Below are 16,060 nucleotides of genomic sequence, written 5' to 3' on the forward strand. Positions count from 1 at the left end.
ACTTGCAAGAAGGAGAACGTAACTGATGCTGAGTTACTGTGGTTCACTTGAACTCCCTTTTTAACCTCAGATTAATTCTGACAGTTAACAATATTTAAACAACTCAATTGTAAGGTTGAGTTACTGCCCTCCTCCACTACTGGTGAAGACTTGACATTTGCTATTTTTATTAATGATCTAGATGTACATGGTGGGGAAACAATCTTCAAGTTTGCATTTGATACCAATATATGTGGGAGAGTCAGGACTGTAGACGATGTTCGACTACTACAGGCAGATCTAGATGTGCTGAGAGATTGGGCTTGTGACTGGCAAATTATGTTTAACTTAAGAGAATTACAGTGTTATGTACATGGGCAGAGCGAATGCCGAACATGCGTACACTCTTCAGGGAAATGTACTGAAGCCAGTGGAAGAGAGAGAGAGACCTGGGCGTAGATCTTTAAAAGTTCATGACCAATGCCACAAAGCAATAGATAGAGTGAATGGGGTGTTAGGGTGTATTTATCGGACAATTCACTGCAAGATAGAGCACACTATTTTGTCCTTGTACAAGACCTTGGTTAGGCCTGTTCGAATACCGTAACCAGTTTTGGTCTCTTCACACAATAGGTGATATTGGGGCTTTGGAAAGGGTGCAGGAGGATAGCCAGAAGGTTCATTCCCAGTTAAAGCATCTTAGTTACCAAATATGCTTGAAGAGCTGGGAATGTATACTTTAGAGAAGCACAGACCTGGGGTGATTTGATCGAGGTTAATAAAATGAAGAAGGGAATAGATTGTGTTTGTGTAGACAGTTTGTTACAACTAAATAGGTTAGGGAGGACCAGGGTCACAAACCCTTTTACGTAGGGGCAGAACCAGGTTAGATGTTAGGATGTGGTTGTTTTCCCAGGGAATAGCGGACCTGTGGAATAGGCTGCCAGCTCACACGGTGAACAATGACTTGCTAAATTCCTTCAAGTGAGAGCTGAACCTGTTTCTGGCTGGGGCGGATATCACCTGGTACAAAAGGTAGGTAAATATATAACATTAATCAGGGCCAGAGTGGTCTCCTGGACTAGTTTTCATCACCTAAGTGGGTCGGCGAGGAATTTTCCAGATTTTTTCCCTCCTAATTGGCCTGTGATTTTATCTGATGTTCTGCCTCTGCCAGGAGATCACATGGCTTTCAGGTGGAGTGCAGAGTGTATATATTGTGATGCACAAGGCATCTCAGTTGTGTGGGACAAGTTGGATGGAACAGCGCGTCTTTTCTTGTCCGTCATTGTTCAGATATTCAACCAGTAGTCAGCCAGTTGTCTCAATGCTTAGTTTCACACGTATGTATGTAGCCATCCATGCATTAGAGAACGCCACGCTGATATGGGAGGACAGCTGCCATGAGCGGGTAGTGTTTGCTCAAAGATCTTTGGTGTGATTCAATGGATTAAGTTACTGAATCCTTTGCCATGATTTGATGTCACTGGATCCTTAAGAAAAACACGCATTAAAAAAAAAAATGTTCTCCCTTATTACTGAAGTTGCAGGGTTAGTATCTCACCCAGTTGGCAGATACATTGTAAAAGTACTATGTGCACTTTTTAAGGCAGTCAGTAAACTGGAAAAGAGCACCAACAGGCCCCAGGAGTGGCTGAGAATGAAAGCAGGCGGACAGTAAGGTGCGCTACAGGGAATGAACAGAAGCAGCAAAGAGGGTACCAGACAAGATAAGACAGAGTATCAGGACGCAATGGGGAAACAGTATGTGACAACATATAATGGGAGACACTAGCATATACGGTCAAGAGGGTTGAAAGGTGACAGAGCAAAGTGGAGGGCAAGAAACAAGTTGTGACTGGAGCAGCAGACCTGGGACAAGGTGGCTAGAGATTTTGATCTTCCAAAATCCTCTAGATTCTAGAACGGTCCCAGCGGACTGGAAGGTAGCAAATGTAACCCCGCTATTCAAGGAAGGAGGGAGAGAGAAAACAGGGAACTACAGGCCAGTTAGCCTGACATTAGGTGTCGGGAAAATGCTGGAATCCATTATTAAGGAAGTGGTGACAGGGCAATGATTAAATGATTCAGCAGAAAGTCATAAAATGATTAGGCAGTGTCAACACGGTTTTATGAAAAGGAAGTCGTGTTTAACAAATTTATTCAAGTTTTTTTGAGGATGTAACTAGCAGGGTAGATGAAAAGGGAACCAGTGGATGTAGTATATTTGGATTCCCAAAAGGCATTCGATAAGGTGCCACGTAAAAGGTAAGGACTAATGGGGTTGGGGGCAATATATTATCATGGATAGAGGATTGGTTAATGACAGAAAACAGACAATAGGAATAAACGGGTCATTTTCAGGTTGGCAGGCTTTAACTAGTGGGGTACCGCAAGGATCAGTGCTTGGGCCTCAGCTATTTAAATGGTGATAAACTATTAAATGTTGGCGTTCAGAGAGATTTAGGTGTCCTCATACAGGAAACATAGAAAGCTAGCAGGCAGGTACAGCAAATAATTAGGAAGGCAAATGGCATGTTGGCCTTTATTACAAGGGGGTTGGAGTGCAAGAGTAAGGAAGTCTTGCCACAATTGTACAGGGCCTTGGTGAGACCACACTTGGAGTATTGTGCACAGTTTTGGTCTCCTTATCTGAGGAAGGATATACTTGCCTTAGAGGCGGTGCAACGAAGGTTCACTAGATTGATTCCTGGGATGAGAGCCTTGTCCTATGAGGAGAGATTGAGTAAATTGGGCTTATACTCTCTAGAGTTTAAAAGAATGAGAGGCGATCGCATTGAAACATACAAGATTCTGAGGGGAAATAACAACAGAAAATGCTGGAAAAACTCAGCAGGCCAGGCAACATCCGTGGAGAGAAATTAGAGTTGACGTTTCGGGTCTAACCTTTTTCAAAACTGGAAAGGAAATGAAATAGATCGAAGGCAGGGCTGCGATAGAACAAAAGAAGTAAAGAGACATTAAGAGGTATTCAAAACCAGACGAGATGGTAATCGGACTAGTAGGAGACAAAAGACGGCTCAGATTAGGTGTGAAGTGTACTGGCAGGATGAGAGACAGCTGCCATGTGGGAGAGAGAAAAAAAGGAAAGGGGGGGGTGGGGGAAAACCCAAAACAAAGGGGTGGAAAAAAAATATAAGTAAAAATGTAATAGGGGCCGAGGTTATGATCTGAAATTGTTGAACTCGATATGGAGTCCGAAAGGCTGCAACGTGCCTAATCGGAAGATGAGGTGCTGTTCCTTGAGTTTACGTTGAGCTTCCGTGGAACAATGCAAAAGGCCAAGGACGGTGAGGTCCGAGTGGGAATGGAGCGGTGAATTAAAATGACAGGCGACCGGAAGCTCGGGGTCATCCTTACGGACTGAACGGAGGTGTTCCGCAAAGCAGTCGTCCAATCTGCGTTTGGTCTCCCCAATGTAGAGGAGACCGCATCGTGAGCAGCGAATACAGTATACTAGATTGCAAGAAGTACAAGTAAATCGCTGTTTCACCTGGAAGGGGTGTTTGGGGCCCTGGACAGTGGGAAGGGGGGAGATATAGGGGCAGGTGTTACATCTCCTGCGCTTGCACGGGAAGATGCCAGGCGAAGGGTAAGGGCTGTTGGGGGTGATAGAGGAGTGGACTAGGGTGTCTCGGAGGGAGCGGTCCCTACGGAATGCTGAAAGGGGAGGGGAAGATGCGTTTGGTGGTGGGATCACTTTGGAGGTAGCAGAAATGGCAGAGGATGATCCGTTGAATGTGGAGGCTGGTGGGGTGAAAGGTGAGGACAAGGGGAACCCTATCGTGGTTCCGGGAGGGAGGGGCAGGGGTGAGGGCAGAAGTGCGGGAGATAGAACGGACACGGTCGAGGGCTGTGTCAACCACGGTGGATGGGAATCCTCGGTTGAGGGAAAAGAAAGACATGTCGGAAGCACTGGTGTGGAAGGTGGCATCGTCGGAGCAGATACGGCGGAGACGGAGAAACTGGGAGAATGGAATAGAGTCCTTACAGGAGGCAGGGTGGGAGGAAGTGTAGTCCAGGTAGCTGTGGGAGTCAGTGGGCTTGCAGTGAATATTGGTCGATAACCTATCCCCAGAGATGGAGACGGAGAAGTCAAGGAAGGGAAGGGAGGAGTCAGAGATGGACCATGTGTAGGTGAGGGAAGGGTGGAAATTGGAGGCAAAGTGAATGAAATTGTCTAGTTCGGGGCGAGAGCAGGAAACGGCACCGATACAGTCATCAATGTATCGGAAAAAGAGGCGAGGGAGGGGACCTGAGTAGGACTGGAACAGAGTGTTCCACATATCCCACGAAAAGGCAGGCATAGCTAGGACCTATGCAGGTACCCATAGCAACACCTTTGATTTGGAGGAAATGAGTGGAGTTAAAGGAGAAGTTGTTCAATGTGAGAACAAGTTCAGCCAGGCGGAGGAGGGTGGTGGTGGATGGGGGCTGGTCGGGCCTCTGTTCAAGGAAGAAGCGGAGCGCCCTCAGGCCATCCTGGTGGGGGATGGAGGTGTAGAGGGATTGTACGTCCATGGTGAAAAGGAAGCGGTTGGGGCCAGGAAACTGTTAAAGTGGCAGAGGGTGTCCGAAGAGTCGCGGATGTAGGTGGCAATAGACTGGACAAGGGGAGAAAAGAGAGTCGAGATAGGAAGAGATAAGTTCCGTGGGGCAAGAACAGGCTGAAACGATGGGTCTACCAGGGCAGTCCTGTTTGTGGATCTTGGGAAGGAGGTAGAAGCGGGCTGTGCGGGGTTGGGGAACTATGAGGTTGGTGGCCGTGGGGGGAAGATCTCCAGAGGAGATGAGGAGGGGGACTGACATGATAGATGCGGAGAGGTTGTTTCCCTTGGCTGAAGAGTCTAGAAGAGTCTCAGGATAAGGGGTAGGCCATTTAAGACTGAGATGAGGAGGAAAGTCTTCACTCAGAGGGTTGTGAATCTTTGGAATTCTCTACCCCAAAGGGCTATGGATGTTCAGTTGTTGAGTATATTCAAGGCTGAGATAGATAGATTTTTGGACTCTAGGGGAATCAGGGGATATGGAGATCGGGCGAGAAAGTGGAGTTGGGGCTGAAGATCAGCCATGATTTTATTGAATGGCAGAGCAGACTCTCGGGGCTGTATGGCCGATTCCTGCTCCTAATTTTTATATTCTTATAGAACCTCCTGTTTCATATGGCCTTTTGCTGCTGCCATACGTCTTTTCCAGATCCTTCCCCTCACCATCCCTCCAACCCTATCTGAAATCACTCCCCCAGCCATTGACCATATCACCCACTTACAAAAGAAAAGCGCAACAGGAAAAACAAATAAAAGACAAACAAAATACAAAGGAGGAGAACACGAAACAATATAATGCAGATACAAAATGAAAAGTGGAGCGTTCCAGTCACACAACATAAAAACAACAGATGGCAAGACAGACGGTTTACCCCATGATTTATCAAGAGCAATGCCACTGGACATCTGCTAATGCATGTACTGTATATAAATCTTTCCACAATTGTATTATCTACAATTTTACTACTTAGAACACACATACTTTTGCAAATTTTCCCTTGTACAAGAAAGCTTTCTTCCAAATAGGGACTTACGAGCGAATCTGTAGAAGGTCCGTCTCTATTCTGTGCCCAGTGTTTCTGAAAATTTGAATAGCAGCTTCGGCTACTTTATCATCCTCCATCTTTAGACATTGCAAGAGCGATTCATATGTCTCTGAAGAGTGGAAGGAAGTGGGGTGTGTGAATGATAAAACCTGCAGGACAGTAATTGGGAGAATATAATGAAAGCTTTTTCAATTATCTTTTTCTTTAACATAATATGCTGTATTTTTAAATAAGCCACCATTCCAAAGTAACTCTTTGTTCAACAGGGACTCACATGTTAAACAAAACCAAGGAGCCGATTAATTATTGCTGCATAATATTGAAAGTTTCATGAAACAAGAATGGAACCAGACTACAAAGTGAAACTAGGTCAGTCTGAAGTTTGTATATTATAACAGCAAACACAAATTATGTTTGCAATTGCAGGGTCTTCACGCTTCTGGGAAGTCCTACATCAATGCAAGCGCTGGGACTCAAAACTTTAAACTTAAACCGGTATTAAGTCAAGAGCTCTTAACTTTCAGAAAGTTTAAGAGGTGAATACCTTAAGCAGCTCCAAGCCTGCCCTGATTGCCGAATCAGGTGTCACACCTTCATCTTCGTCATCTGCTGTCCCTTCTATGGATTTGTTCATTAGTTTCACTAAAGAGCTGCAAAATGCACAAAACATTTGTAGCTTAACAGTTAGGGCTATTTGAATGAAAACAAATGAATTGGTATCCTCCCACCAATGTGTGAATAAAAAAATCACTTTTTTTTCTTTGAACTGTGCAAGTTAGAGAGCTCAATTAAAAATGCAGTTTTCATGTTTTCCTTCCACCTGTGAACTGCCTCGAGTTGTTTTTTATGTTAATGGGCTATATAAATGCAAGTTGTTGCAAGTACCATAGACTGATTTGCTGGGTGTTGGGAGAAGATGATCCAGAATCCCATCTTATCACACTGTATGTTTAGAGATGGGCAGACTGGTGGGAAATCTGATATTTCTGAAATCCTGGAGAATGAAGAAAACTGCTCCAAACTCCAATTTGTAGACACACCAGGCAATAGCCGATAAGTCAGTGTCCAATTTTTTTGCCATTAGGTTTCCGAGGAACACAACCCTCTGAGCATATGCGCTCTTTCTTAAATATCAGTTGCAGGGAGGGAGAGCTCCAGCCTACATGAATCTGACACCAGGTATCCTATAAAGGAAGGTCATTCCCAAAGTAGGTGCGCCTGTTTGCCAAAGCATCTCACAAAGATTAAACATTGTTAAGGAGTAAGCCTGGTGCATGGCACTGGATATCAAGAACATCACAGGAGCTGGCACAGTGATAAGTGCCCCACATAGATCCTTCCAACACACTGAAAGCAGCAATCCATTGTATAGCTGATGAGAAAAATCAGAAACTTGGGAACACAGTTGCTTCAGGGAGTCTCACTCTATTTCACTCCAGTGTTAGGTCAGGCCTCGACTCTGGACTCAATGCTGCATTTACATTGGCCCAGCAATTCGGGTCGGGGGCTTCCAAATTAGTAACAATACTGTGGAGGAGGAATTCCTGGAGTGTATACGGGATGGTTTCCTGGACCAATATGTCGAGGAACCAACTAGGGATCAGGCCATCTTAGACAGGGTATTATGCAATGAGAAAGGATTAATTAGCAATCTTGTTGTGCGAGGCCCCTTGGGTCAGAGCGATCATAATATGATCGAATTCTTCATTAAGATGGAGAGCGAAGTAGTTGACTCAGAGACTAAAGCCCTGAATTTAAATAAAGGGAACTATGATGGTATGAGACGAGAGTTGGGTAGGATTGATTGGGTAATGGCACTCAAAGGGTTGACGGTGGATAGGCAATGGCAAACATTCAAAGGTCATATGGATGAACTACAGAATTTGTTTATCCCAGTTTGGCATAAAAATAAATCGAAAAAGGTGGCTCAACTGTGGCTAACAAGGGAAATTAGGGATAACATAAGATCCAAAGAAAGGGCATATAAATTGGCCAAAAAAGCAGCAAACCTGAGGATTGGGAGCAGTTTAGGATTCAGCAAAGGAGGACAAAGGGATTAATTAAGAGGGGGAAAATAGATGATGAAAGTAAGCTTGCAGGGAACATAAAAACTGACTGTAAAAGCTTTGAAAGATATGTGAAGAGAAAAAGATTGGTGAAGTCAAGCGTAGGTCCCTTGCAGTCAGAATCAGGGGAATTTATAATGGGGAACAAAGAAATGGCAGACCAATTAAATACATATTTTGGTTCTGTCCTCACACAGGACACAAATAACCTCCCAGAGATGTCGGGGAACATAGGGACTAATGAGGGGGAGGAACTGAAAGAAATCAGCATTTGTAGGGAAATGGTGTTGGGGAAGTTGACGGGATTGAAGGCCGATAAATCCCTAGGGCCTGATAATCTACATCCTCGGGTACTTAAGCAAGTGGCCCTGGAGATAGTAGATGCATCGCTGGTCATCTTCCAGAACTCGATAGACTCTGGAACAGTACCCATGGATTGGAGGGTAGCTAATGTTACCCCGCTATTCAAAAAAGGTGGTAGAGAAAAAGCGGGGAACTATAGACCGGTAGTGGGGAAAATGCTGGAGTCCATTATAAAAGATGCAATAGCAGAGCACTTGGAAAGCAGTGACAAGATCGGACAAAATCAACATGGATTTACAAAAGGTAAATCGTGCTTGACGAATCTACTGGAATTTTTTGAGGATGTAACTTGTAAAATAGATAAGGGAGAGCCAGTGGATGTGGTGTATTTGGACTTCCAGAAGGCTTTCGATAAGGTCCCGCATAGAGATTAGCTTGTAAAATTAAGGCACATGGGATTGGGGACAAGGTATTGACTTGGATAGAGAACTGGTTGGCAGATAGAAAGCAAAGAGTTGGAATAAACGGGTCGTTTTCCGAGTGGCAGGCAGTGACTAGTGGGGTACCGCAAGGATCGGTCCTAGGACCCCAGCTGTTCACAATATATATTAATGATCTGGACGAGGGAATTGGATGTAGTATCTCCAAATTTGCAGACGACACAAAGCTGGGTGGGAGGGTATGCTGTGAGGAGGATGTTGTGAAACTCCAGTACGATTTGGACAGGTTGGGTGATTGGGCAGAAACATGGCAAATGCACTATAATGTGGATAAATGAGAGGTTATCCACTTTGGTGGCAAAAACAGGAAGGCAGATTATTTGAATGGCAATAGATTGGGAGAAGGGGAAGTGCAAAGAGACCTGGGTGTTCTTGTGCACCAGTCGCTGAAGGTAAGCATGCAGGTGCAGCAGGCGGTTAAGAAGGCAAATGGTATGTTGGCCTCCGTAGCAAGAGGGTTCAAGTATAGGAACAAGGATGTCTTGCTGCAGTTGTACAGGGCCTTGGTGAGACCGCACCTTGAGTATTGTGTGCAGTTTTGGTCGCCTTTTCTGAGGAAGGACGTTCTTGCCATGGAAGGAGTGCAGCGAAGATTCACCAGGCTAATACCTGGGATGGCAGGAATGACGTACGAGGAGAGATTGGGTCGATTGGGCTTGTACTCACTGGAGTTTAGAAGATTGAGAGGGGATCTCATCGAAACCTATAAAATTCTGTCAGGCCTGGACAGACTAGATGCAGGAAGGATGTTCCCGATGGCTGGGGAGTCCAGAACTAGGGGTCATAGTCTAAGAATAAGGGGAAAGCCATTTAGGACTGAGATGAGGAGGAATTTCTTCACCCAGAGAGTGGTGAACCTGTGGAATTCTCTACCACAGAAGGCAGTGGAGGCAATTCATTAAATATATTCAAGAAAGGAGTTGGATATATTTCTTAAGGCTAAAGGGATCAAGGGATATGGGGAGAAGGCAGGAACGGGGTACTGAATTTGGATGATCAGCCATGATCTCATTGAATGGCGGAGCAGGCTCGAGGGGCCGAATGGCCTACTCCTGCTCCTATCTTCTATGTTTCTATGTTTCTTCCCGCGGGTGCAAGCCCCCGACCCACACTTAACTTGCGCGCCGGCCGTTGAGCTGTGGGCCCGCGTGGGATTCCGATCCTGGGCCTCCTCCAACTGCCGGCGCAGTGCTTGCGTATCCCAGGGGCACAGTTAGTTCAAAGCGTCCCCTGGTATCATGTGAGCCATGGCGAGCCCATGGTAGCAGGAAATGCTTCATTCATAAATTTGACAGGAAGAGCTGTCAAACCTATAAATACTATAAGCCCCAAAACATAACTAAAACTTCAAATAAATTTTTTAAAAAACATCACATTTTTAAAATAACTATAAAGTATATAAAATAACTATTTTAAACAATAATTTAAATTTTTGAAAAAATTTACATTTTTGAACGGGGATAAAAAAAAACTTACCTTTCTTTAAAGTATTTAAAAATAATAAACCTGTGGAAAAAATGTTTTAATTTTAATTAATTCACCACTTACCTTGTTAAAAGCAGGCCTTGCGCCTGCTTTTTAAAAGTGTAACTGCTGGAGACTTACCCTCCCGGAGAAACCTGCAAAAAAACCGTAAGTTCGATGTGCACACGCTGCCTCTCCAGCGCACGTGTTCCACCTGTCAACTCCTTCTTTCAAGGGAACGGAAGTTCCAGTTTCCCGCGAATGCGCAGTGCATGCACGAAACCGGCACATTTGTTGGGCCTACGCGTGAGTACCCAGCGCGTACTCACGTGTGGGGACCCGAATTTCTGGGCCATTATAACTTTAATGCCAGTGCAAAGCAAAACAGTTTTGCACTGACACTACAGTTTCAGTATAAATGGAACCTGTAAACATTGTACATCAAATTAGTTTAACCGTGGGAAAAAAGCACAATTATAGAACCAGTGATAGTGAGTCATGAAATTTTATCATACTGAGTGGGAGGGGGAATATGTTAATTAAATGCGGTTTCTCAATCTCTCTCAACACTTAAACTGTTTCTTCATAGAAATATTTCATCTAGTTGCTGGAATTAAGAAGCTGTGGTACAAAATTCTGTTTCTAAAATGATTTACTTCAGTTAATATTTTGTACAATTTTATTTCAATTCAGCAATTTGTGCTTTGTTCCTATGGACTAGCAAGCTCATCTTGACTGCATTACTATCATGAGCTGTTACAACTATAGTAGATAACCATCAAGGAACAACAGGCAAGCATAATGCAGCAAGGAGAAAGACATGCAACGAAATGGTCAGAAAGAGTGCAAAAGTGTAGCTACAACTTATGCTGAGGAGACAAAAAAAAATTCAGTGATACAGTCCCAAAGGTGTTTAAAAGGTTCTGTAGGCAATCCTTACCTTCACCGGTATACCATATATAAACTTACCAAATATCAATTTCTGATCAAAATAATTCAAATCCTAGTATTGTTTGAATTACTTTAAAGCTATTTATTTTGATGGACAAAAAAGACCAAAATCCTTTTTGAAGTGCCAGCTATTAAATTCATACACAGCAAACTAATGTTCCAGTCACACATTCAACATTAACAATCTTTGCAAGATACTGTTTCACTAAAATAACTACAAAAATTTTGAAAAGCATACCTTATAGCTTCTGAATCAATGTGCACTGGTGCAATCCTTTCCAGTAGGAATTTCACCATTTCCAGGAAGGGATTAGTGGGCTGCTTGGGATTTGCTAGTTTGCGTGTAATTTCTCTCTAATTAAAGGAAACAAGTATTGTTTAACTCTCATTCAAATGTTGCAAACACTACAATGCAAGAAATAACTGGTTCAGGAATGACAGTTATTCATAAATTGCCCATTTTTACAGCGATAAGTTGGTCAGTAGTTTGGCTTGAAACACAGGATTATCAATGCACTGTACCACCAAGTGTGAGGACACGGCTTATTGTATAATCATATACATGCCACCAATAAATATTTTAAACTGACTTGACAGCATTTCATGAGAAAAATTAACTTTTTTCACTGGGGTTGGTGGTTGTCACTTTCAATCATTCAGGTCATTTGGAAGGCTGAACCAGAACCTATCAGAACTAATTAGATCAGTTGGTGGGCAGGTCTGAACTAATCAAATCAGTTTGAGGCAAGCCTGGAGAATACCAGAAAGGGAATGGCTAAATTTGGGGGGCGGGGTTGTAGAATCGGAAACCATCAATTAGACCTTACTTTCATCCATTGTTGTGCAAAGTTGAAAGAAAATTTTAAGTGAGTTGTTGGTTTCTGAGAGTCAGTTTATATATTTAAATATAAACAGAAAATGCTGGAGATACTCAGCAGGTCTGACGAAAGGTCATCGACCTGAAACGTTAACTCTTGTTTCTCTCTTCACAGATGCTGCCTGCCTTGCTGAGTATCTCCAGCATTTTTATTTTTTATTTCAGATTTCCAGCATCTGCAGTATTTTCTTTTTATATATTTAATATGTAGGTGTCCAAAAAAGAAATAAGCACCTTTCAAAATGTAGATTTTCCTTAAAGAAACTTTGAAGCATACCTAACCATTGTTTTATGTGTAGGTTTACTTTCTTCAAGACCAGTGGCATTTAATATTTTTTGAGATAGGGTGGATGGATATTCTCTAGTGTGAATGTAGTAGCCAGTTATATTTGAGCATTCCAATTACCATGCTTGTGGAATCGCCAGGGTTTGGAAATAAAATGGTGAGTAGGGTTGAAGAGATCATAAATTTTTCTTAATTTGAAATAAAAATTACATCGAGCTTTACACTCAGAATAACAGTAATACATCCAAACTGTGATAAATATACCAAATCTGAAGTAAAAAGTTCAACATTTTTGAGGTGGGGGGAGCAGCAGATGGAGTGTGGCGTAGGTAAACCAAGACAGTGTGGTGAGGAAATACACAGGTCCTAATTTTGCAGTCAACATAACAGTGAGGCTAATGGCACTCGCCACTCGCCATTATTTAAATGTATATGGTACAGCAACTTCAGACGAGGGGTGAATATCCAGAAGTTGCTGTCAGAGTTGTGCTGCTCCACCATTAGGCTTTGCGAAAATGGCATTTCGGTCTCTGCCTCACCAGACATGCATTAAATGTCATAATGTTGCTGTAGTTGCGTGATAGATACAAACTAAACCTGCCGCAGATATTTAGGGAGCTAGTAATTACAAGCAGAAGTACCCTTTTAACAATGTGATAAGTTAATGACTGCCAATCAACCTCTCTGGCACCAAAAATTAACTATTACAAGTGTGGAGTCTCATTCCTTTAGGTTGTGAACTGTTCTAGGAGATTTTTAAAATTTATAATTTTTAAATTTTTCTCTTACTTTTCCTTTGTCTTTCTTCTCTCTCTCAATCCAATCTTTCTTTCCCTCTTTATTTCTCCTTCTGTACCTGATTTGACATTGAATTCAACCCCTTTATTTCACCCTCCTTACCACCCTGGTTGCCCTATTCACTCAGTTCCAGATGCAGTTTCCCTCGCTGCGGCGTTATCAGCTTGCACTACTAGGAAGTTAGTGGGCAAAAATGTTTTGAGCTGATGGGTACAGGGACAAGCCTAACTAACGACAGATGATGTTAGATGCCTTGCTACAGCAAAATCTGGCCCACTGTTATATATACTATTTACAGCATTCAGCCCAACACGTCTATGTCTGTGTTTATGCTACACACGAGCCTCCTCCCACCTTACTTCATCTCACCCCATCACCATATCCTTCTATCTTTTTTCCCCTTCAAGTACTTATCTAGCTTCCCCCTTCATTACAAAATATAAAATATTTGATCAGAGTATTTTAATTCAGATCAAAGCCACACACAGTAATAATGTTCCCTTACCACACAAATTTCTGCTTGTTTACATGAACATGCTGGGCTAATCAGCAGCTCCAACTGAGCCCTTAGCCGCTCATCATCACCCAGGACCTGGTTAAACTTCTTCATGAAATCTTGCGCTTTTCCTGGGTCAGGCAAATTCTCTGCTCACAGACATAACAGATTTTAAAATTATCTATAGTAATCAATGCTCACTGCTTACAGCAACCAGAATTTTTATTTTGAAACTTATTGAACATTTCCAAAATCCAAATTAATTGTCAAACACACTATTCTCTGCACCCATAAATTTCAAAGAGGTAGGTTACTTACCTTTAAGCGAGTTGTCTTTGTTCTTCCAATTAAGTTATCTTCCACATACCAGGGAAATTAAACTGGGAAATCACAGGGATGCCTGTCCCTTTAAGGAACTTCTCAAATGAAACCCGTGACCGCCCCTGCCCATGCCCTAAAACGGTGTTGCCCTCATGTTGGCATCTTCATTTTTTGCAGCCATAGGTGGTAAAGTAGGATAAGGTTAAACAATGTGACCACAAGGCCTCATTTCACCCAAGCAGGAGGGATTCATTTGTAAGTTTTTTTTGCTTTGTTGAAAAAGCAGATTGTTAGTAAAGTCAGTAGCAAGGTTAATTAACCACAATAAAACATGTTTCTCACTACTTAAAAAAAATCAGTATTTCTAGAATTAAAATGAAAACAAAGCAGGCATGTACACCACTGACAAATAAATAATTGAAGAACTTAGACATGGCCTCCAGACCAAGGTCCAGAGGGGAAAGTGGGTGGGAAATATGATATGTGGAAGATAACTGCTAGAAGAATGATTACTAGACCTAAAGGAGGAGAATCTACCTTTCTTCTTCAGTTATTATCCTCCACATACCATGGGTAACTCTCCTAAAATAGTCTCACTCCAAGAGAGAGTACTGTACTTGACTATGGTTTAAAGCAGAGTTGAAAGCTTTGTCAAACTGTAGGTTCTGCTTGGGAGTTGAACATAATTGTTAGTCATCAGCCAAATGGTCAACTTAGGCACTCTTTTGAAGCTTCATAAATGGAAGCAAATGTTCCAGTGGAACGACCCATGCCAGTGGGCTCTCTATGTACAATAGGGTTACAGAGCACGATCAGTCAGAGAGTAACTTGGTAACAGGTATGCCTAGAACTACATCCCATAGGGCAGTTTATCAAAAAAGGTTCTTGACCCTGCCCAAGTATTAATCAGGGGGAGCAGCCAGTGCTTTCTCACAGGGAGGGAAATACCTCTAAATTCCAAAACCTACATGCCTTTCACATTTGTTTTGGAGCAAGAGAGAACAGTCAGATTGTAGGATCAGAGGTGGCAGTGGACAGATGCCAGCCACAGTGCCTCCTTCACTGAAATCCCCTATCACCCAAGAAGAACATTTAAAGACCAACTGAATTGAACTCCAGGGGCCTTGAGGTGTTAACGTGTGAACTTAAAAGTTGACACTGGTCTCAGACGTGAGGTAGAATTTTGCTGTGACAATTTTCACTGGACTATCAGATTACCCAATAGCTAGAAATCTCTCTTACATGATGAAAAGCAGCGCAGTGACACCTGCAGTCAGAATCCTACCAAAATAAAGTCTTGGAACTCATATTTTTCCAGGTTCATAACGATAACCATCTCAGGGAAGCCTTGCATTCTCAAAGGCCATCTGTGAACATGACCCAATCAGGCAGCCATTTAAATGACAGGCCTGCAACTTCTCATAGTGTTGCTAGATAGCCATCAGGTATATTATTGCTGGTGCCAAAGCCAAGCTGAATTGCAGCACCTTGTATTTTCAGGCGGTGAGCATTGCAAGATCCATAGCTGGAAATGGTGCCGGGCTTGTAAAAATTTGCCCTTCAGCTTTTTACTACTGGCAAACATGGTAAGCTGCTCAGAGAGTACGACCATATTTCTGCTTTCCCAATACTGAGAGATGGGGAGGGATTTAACCGGTGATTCGGTAAAAAGAAACTCCAGGAACTATGGAACAGACTAGCTGTTTTATCTATTCTGTCAATTGAGTATTCAGGCAAACAATTGTGATAGATGCATATTACAGCAAGGCACTAGGCTCAAGGCCATCTGTCCAAGTCCTTCCTGTTGGATTTACTTCCAATGCGAAAATAAGTGGTTTTCAGAGAAGTCCTGCCTCTGGTCTATTCTTTAGCTGTCCTCACACAAAAGGTACCGCTCCCCTTCCAAGGCAGCAGGCTCTTGAGCAAGTGGGCAAGATTGAGGCAAAAGCAACGAGACCTAACTCATTATCAAGTTTTCCATTGCTTCCCTTTGAGGAAGAACCTAGCCAAACCACCAGAAAGAGCTGCAAACAGAGAGCGGGATCGCATGCATAGTCGCAGGCATATCCTACTACTCCACAGCGCAATGCATTGTTGGCCACAATGCTATCCTGGGTTCGTTATTCTTTTGTTGACGTTGAATCAGTCACTTTGCTTTATATACTCAAGTCCCCAGAGATTTTATCACTTCTTGCAGATTTTTACAAATTAAATTTGTGATGCATTCTTTTTACATGTGACAGACTTGTAATGATGACTAATGCTAACAGTATGAACAGAATAGTGTACAGTCATGGAAGGTCACACCAAAATACTCCTCAGATTTTCCTGAAAAGCATAACTTACCTTACCCATGGTATGTGGAATATAACAAATGAAGAATCAATCCTATTTATATTCATTCA

General features: G+C 42.8%; 1 protein-coding gene across 5 annotated transcripts in view; it reads right to left on the minus strand.

Moving 5' to 3' along the window:
• pds5a (PDS5 cohesin associated factor A) overlaps positions 1 to 16,060 on the minus strand; it is a 441,642-nt gene that overhangs the window by 83,714 nt on the left and 341,868 nt on the right. For all 5 annotated transcript variants that reach the window (XM_085968917.1, XM_085968922.1, XM_085968897.1 and 2 more), the window contains exons 16-19: positions 13,344 to 13,483; positions 11,116 to 11,231; positions 6,138 to 6,243; positions 5,582 to 5,742 (exon numbers count right to left, since the gene is read on the minus strand). In XM_085968917.1, coding sequence (XP_085825043.1) covers positions 5,582 to 5,742; positions 6,138 to 6,243; positions 11,116 to 11,231; positions 13,344 to 13,483 — 523 coding nt within the window. The remainder of the gene's footprint in view (positions 1 to 5,581; positions 5,743 to 6,137; positions 6,244 to 11,115; positions 11,232 to 13,343; positions 13,484 to 16,060) is intronic.

Source organism: Somniosus microcephalus, chromosome 2, assembly GCF_052327205.1.
Source record: "Somniosus microcephalus isolate GS21.2 chromosome 2, FLI_Smic_1.0, whole genome shotgun sequence".
Taxonomy (NCBI): Eukaryota; Metazoa; Chordata; class Chondrichthyes; order Squaliformes; family Somniosidae; genus Somniosus; species Somniosus microcephalus.